Source organism: Nicotiana sylvestris, chromosome 5 (genome assembly GCF_000393655.2).
Source record: "Nicotiana sylvestris chromosome 5, ASM39365v2, whole genome shotgun sequence".
Taxonomy (NCBI): domain Eukaryota; kingdom Viridiplantae; phylum Streptophyta; class Magnoliopsida; order Solanales; family Solanaceae; genus Nicotiana; species Nicotiana sylvestris.
This window is the reverse complement of record NC_091061.1, coordinates 5799357-5804847: the sequence shown is the minus strand read 5'-3', so window position 1 is coordinate 5804847 and position 5491 is coordinate 5799357. Positions and strand designations below refer to the sequence as shown.

The 5491-nt window shown below is 32.5% G+C and overlaps 1 protein-coding gene across 1 annotated transcript; it reads right to left on the bottom strand.

Moving 5' to 3' along the window:
• Positions 1-3007: 3007 nt before the first annotated feature.
• LOC104249679 (9-cis-epoxycarotenoid dioxygenase NCED6, chloroplastic) lies at positions 3008-4789 on the bottom strand. Its single transcript, XM_009806156.2, has one exon. It carries the CDS (start codon positions 4787-4789, stop codon positions 3008-3010), a length of 1782 nt encoding a protein of 593 aa, XP_009804458.1.
• Positions 4790-5491: the final 702 nt, after the last annotated feature.

The following is a 5491-nucleotide window of genomic DNA, read 5'->3' as shown; positions in this document are numbered from 1 at the left end:
TTATATTTATGGCAAAACAATCAAATGTTGAGACAATGACTCTTTGGATAAGACTTAACTCTTTTACTACTACAACAAAAATTTATCGATATCTCTAGCCCCAGAATTTGAATTTTTAATACCCTATATATACAAAAAATTTGTTCTTTCAATCATCAAATGTTAAATTAGTTGATTACTATTATAAAACAATGCATATATTGTCTTAAAATTGTCAAGTAGTTTATTTTTCGACACCATGTATTTGAGTTGGAAAAACAATATTTGAAATCAATGAGATTAACTTTCAAAATTTTTATTCTCTACAAAGATGAAACATAAGAAGAAATTTGTTGTCATCTTTTATTTCTCGTTTTTAGATCTTTCTAACATTTTTTTTCAATATTTATTTTCTTTTATCTTATTTTTTATGTCATTATTTCTTTTGTTACAAAAAATTAATTTATTTCACTATAAAAGAATGAGTCTTAATAAAAATTGTCTACATATGAACTTTAATTATATTTTTAGTCTTTGGTTGAAATTATTTCATATTTTTCTTTTGGCTTTATCTAATCAGCCTAAATAGGTGCTCACCCGACCACTTAAATTTAAAAACTGAATAATAATTTATATATATAATCCATATATAATATGTGTATAATCATGTGTTATCGATATATCATATATTTATATTAGCTATAAAAAGCAAACAATAAATATGGCCGGATATTATGTAAATATTCCATAAGATTTTGGGTTTTTAAGTTTATCCATGATATAATTTCTATTATAATTATTTTAAAACTCTCTACTAATGTTAAAAAATATCTTATCTTTTTATTATCTTTGAATTAAAAAAAGTAAAGTTTTTTTTCGAAATAATTTGTTTACATTTTAAAAAAAATATTTCACGTCATACCAATTTTTTTTATATATATATTCTTTGTTACACTTAAAAGTCGCTATAGAAACTATCAATTAGAAACCAATTTCTCTCTTGTTGAGTTTGAAAAAAAAAAACCTTTCACATAATCTAATGATTCAAAACTAATATTTTTCAACGAAAAAAATATTATACCCTTGCAATATTGGCCTGACTATAGCTACAACAACAACAACAACAACCCAGTATAATCCCACTTAGTGGGGTCTGGGGAGGGTAGTGTGTACGCAGACCTTACCCCTACCCTAGGGTAGAGAGACTGTTTCCAAATAGACCCCCGACATCCTTCCCTCCAAGAACTTCCCACCTTGCTCTTGGGGAGACTCGAACTCACAACCTCTCGGTTGGAAGTGGGGGTTGTTTACCATCAGAGCAACCCCAGCTTATACCCTTCAATTCCTTGAATGTGCTAAACTGAAATTAATGATAGCAATTGTATAGCTAAAGTTTTGTTATTTGTTTGATGTCCATTTATGCAAATTGACTCTTGAAACAAATATTCTTCAAGAAGAAAAAAGAAACAACTTTTTTTTTAATATTGACTGATTTTGTGATGTTTCTTTCTCTAGCATGTATATTTACTTTATTATATATGTAAATAAATTTTTATTTGGTTTTATAATCTCTTTTTTGTTATTTACATAAACATAGATGTGTACCCTATATATTATATTTATTTTAAAAGAATTTCATTTTATTCAAATCTAGCTACAGTGTTTTAAAGAACTATACTTATAGGATTTTAAATGCGAAATAGTTTTATAGTTATATGGAGTAGTTTTTTTTGTTGCTAGAGGCGAAATAGTATTTAAATAATTAGAAAAATAACAAAAGTTCCTAACATGATTGCATATGATAACATGACAAAAAAGATAAATTTTATTTTTAATTTAAATTGAATTTTAGAACTTTATCTATAAATTCAAAATTATCGTTTAATTCAAATTATATATATATATATATATATATATATATATATTATTTGTATTTAACTAAAATAGTCAAATATAGAATAAAATTACCATATACTATTGATATTTATTAGCTTGCCACTTGGCTTAACCATAATGTTAATTATATATGATAACTTTCTTCCTTTAATATATATATATAGTACTCATCCATTTTCTAAAATTCCTTGAAATATAAAGATACCAATCTTTTTGAAAATCGAACTCGATAATATTAAATCATTTTCTTGTACCACGACTAGAAATTCAGCCAAAATCATCCGCGCCAACCGACCTTTACGAAATATTTTATTTTCAATTTTTTTTACGAAACTGATCGGCTTCGATCGATTTTTTTGGCACCCAAATGCAGGAAACTATTTTGCATTTCGCAAAATTTATTTTTTTAAGAAACCAACCGAAATCAATCGGGTTTTCATAGAAACTAAATTAAAATTAATCTTCAGAAAAACCGACCGAAAATGGTCAATTATTTAAAAAAACCTATCGACTTTGGTAGATAATTTTATATTTTTAATAAAACCGAACGAAATCGACAAGTTATTTTCGCCCGAAAATGCAATTAAAGAGTACAAATAAATTAAAAGAAAGTCTTAACCCAAAATGTACCAATAATCTAGTGGTAGAATTGTATCCTGCCACAATACAGACCCTGGTCCGAGTCTTTGACGGTGCATTTTTTAATTGCATAATTAAAAATACAGATCGACTTTGATCGTTTTTTCGATAATTTTTTTCTTTTTGGGTCATTTGTGAAAAATAATTTACCAACCGAAATCGGTCGAAAATTGCGACCGACTTCGGTCGCTATTTTTACCGACCAACGTAATTTCGACTGATTAAAGTCGGTCGAAAATTGGTCGGTTTTTCCAAAATTTTGACCAATTTCTATCGATATTTTTAGACGGTTTTAGGCAGTTTTCTAGTAATGTACTCAAATTGTTTGAATCGCATTAACATGAAAATTAATTACATAGATTTGTGAAAACTAATTAAAGAATGTACCAAAGAAGGCCATATGTCACTCTATTATGTAATTTTACTGAGGCCACTTTGCTTCATCAGGTTTGAAACTTTTACTATTACTAACTCTATATATATATGAATAGTATTAACAAGAAGATTGATTACATATATCTTGTGAACTAACGAATGTACCATGAAAACCATATGGCACTCTTTTAGGTAATTTTACTAAGGCCACTTGCTTCATATTTGAAGCATTAACTATAACTAATTCTGATTTTTCTTTCATCTCATCTCTAACATAACTCATAAGATACCCTTCATCTTCTTTACCTTCTTTCGTGCTCGGCACGAAATAGGGTTCGCCTCCAAATTTTTCATCTCCATATAAAACTTTTGTAACATTTCCCGTGACCAAATCGACTTTTGCTAGGCCACTACATTTTGGCCATGGATCAGCTATTGCCATGAATGCATACCGAGTTTTTCGACCAAGTTTATTCTTGTTGACTTGCCCCGCTTCTAGGTTCATACCCGATACTATAACCCGTCGGGTCGACTTGCCCGTTTTCAAGTTTAATCGGATCTCGGATAGTTCACTTTTTAATGATTCATCACTTCCTGAAAAAATGGAGTCCGGTGGACTCATGCATGACCCTATAATCACTAGGGTTTCATCGTCGTCTTCGTTTATCTCCTCCCATGCATTCCATAAATGCATGCAAAAGCAATTTGGAACTTCAATCCATCGAATTCTTGATTCGTCGTGGTCGTCTTTCGACAACACGCCGAACCTAGAAACTTTTTCCGGGTCATGGATTACGGGCGACCCGCCCCGTAACATCTCGGATAACTTGAATACCACCTGATAATCCGGAATGATCACGTGATTTTCCGTGATGGCAAAGTCATGAATCATGGTTGGATTTTGGAGGGAAATAGAAATGTCACGTGACTTATTACCGCACGTGTCAAATTTGAAGAATTTAAGGTAAGGTTTTTTCAATACATTGTAACTCAAAGTATAAAGTTCCCCTGTGATGGGGTCTACCTTAGGATGTGCAATCAATGGATCATCAATTTGTCCGTCAAAATTGTAACGTCCGTTAGTTTCAAGATCACCGTCATCTGTAATACGGACGCTATACGGAAGATCATCCTCCGACATAGCTAAAAGCCGGCCGTTAAAATAAACCAAACCGGCGTTTGCCACGCCGGTTCCTTTGGTAGCATCTACCAACCCGAACCTAGTTCGGGCAAAGAACAGTAAAAGCCGAGCCAACCCCAAATGGCCATGCAACTCGCCTATCGGTTTGGGAAAAACCGGTCGGCCCAATGCAGCTTCTTGAACCAACCGGCTTGTTTGAATGAACCGGCATGAGTAGCTAGCTTTATTATTAACTGAATCCAATTTAACGGCATGAATCATTCCGTCACCGTCAAATAAATGATGACCGTTAATCGGTTCAAATAATGGGTTAGCACCATTTCTAACGTAAACCCCCGTTAAAGTAGATGGAATTTGACCAATTACCTCAAGCCCATGCTGAACCGGGCATTCTTGAACCGGTGCAAAATTCCCTTCTAGCTGAATTTCCGGGTCAACTGTCCGGTTCAGCTTATGTTTCTTTTCCAGCTCTGTTACCACAGATTTTTCTAACATGTCCAAGGCTAAAGATGCAAGTTTCTGAAGAGAGTTCAATTTTGGAGGTTCAAATTTTAATGGAAATATTTTAGGTTCAGCCAAAGGTGGCGGTGACGGTGGCGGTGACGATGACGGTGGCAGCAGCGGTGGTAGAAACGGTGGAGTATGTCTTCTAGGAAGTGTTATAGTATTTTTCTTAGAAGGATTAATGAGAATTTTACAAGAAAAAGAAGGAGAATTGTGGGGTTTGTGAAGAGAAGGGTTTGGTAAGATTGTATGCATGGCTAAAGATTGAGAAAGTAATAATAAGAAAAAGAGACAAAAGAAGAAAGAGTGAATTACTGAATTAAGAATGCTGTGTGTATATATATATATATATAGAAAAAGAATGATGTATAGTGGGGGCAAAAGTGAGAAAAGTGGGGGCCAATAGAGGAAGTCCAGCTTGGGTTAAGAAACATAAGACACGTGTAACATTTCATTTGAGATCTAGAAGGAATTAAAAATAAACGACAAAGAGCCAAGTATATTCCTGTACTATAAAAAAGTTTAATAACATTATTCGTTATATTTTAGGTCCAAATATATTTTTGATGTAATACTATTAGTTTAAATATGCTCTTCTTCTGTTAAGTTTGTCCAAGGTGGACATCCAATCCTACGTGGTACCGATATTTGATTAGGTGGATGCTTATATGACATGCCACCTCAGCACTCCTAATCCATACATAAAAGACTAAAATTTGAAATACAATATTTTTCATGATAGCGGTAATTGTGACAATAGTGGGGAATAAAACTTTTGTGGTGGAAAAAAAATAAAAGGGATGTTTAAAATGGGTTAGGGGCGCTGAGGCGGTAAGCTATGTGGCATCTACCTCATCAAATATCAGTGCCACGTAGCCACTCTGGACAAACTTAACGGAAAAAGGATACATTTAAACTTAAGTGCATCGTATATTTGGACTTAAAGTATAACGAAGA

What these genes read in the sequence shown, in the direction of transcription:
- LOC104249679 (XM_009806156.2), bottom strand. Translation starts at nt 4,789, where the DNA reads ATGCATACAATCTTACCAAACCCTTCTCTTCACAAACCCCACAATTCT.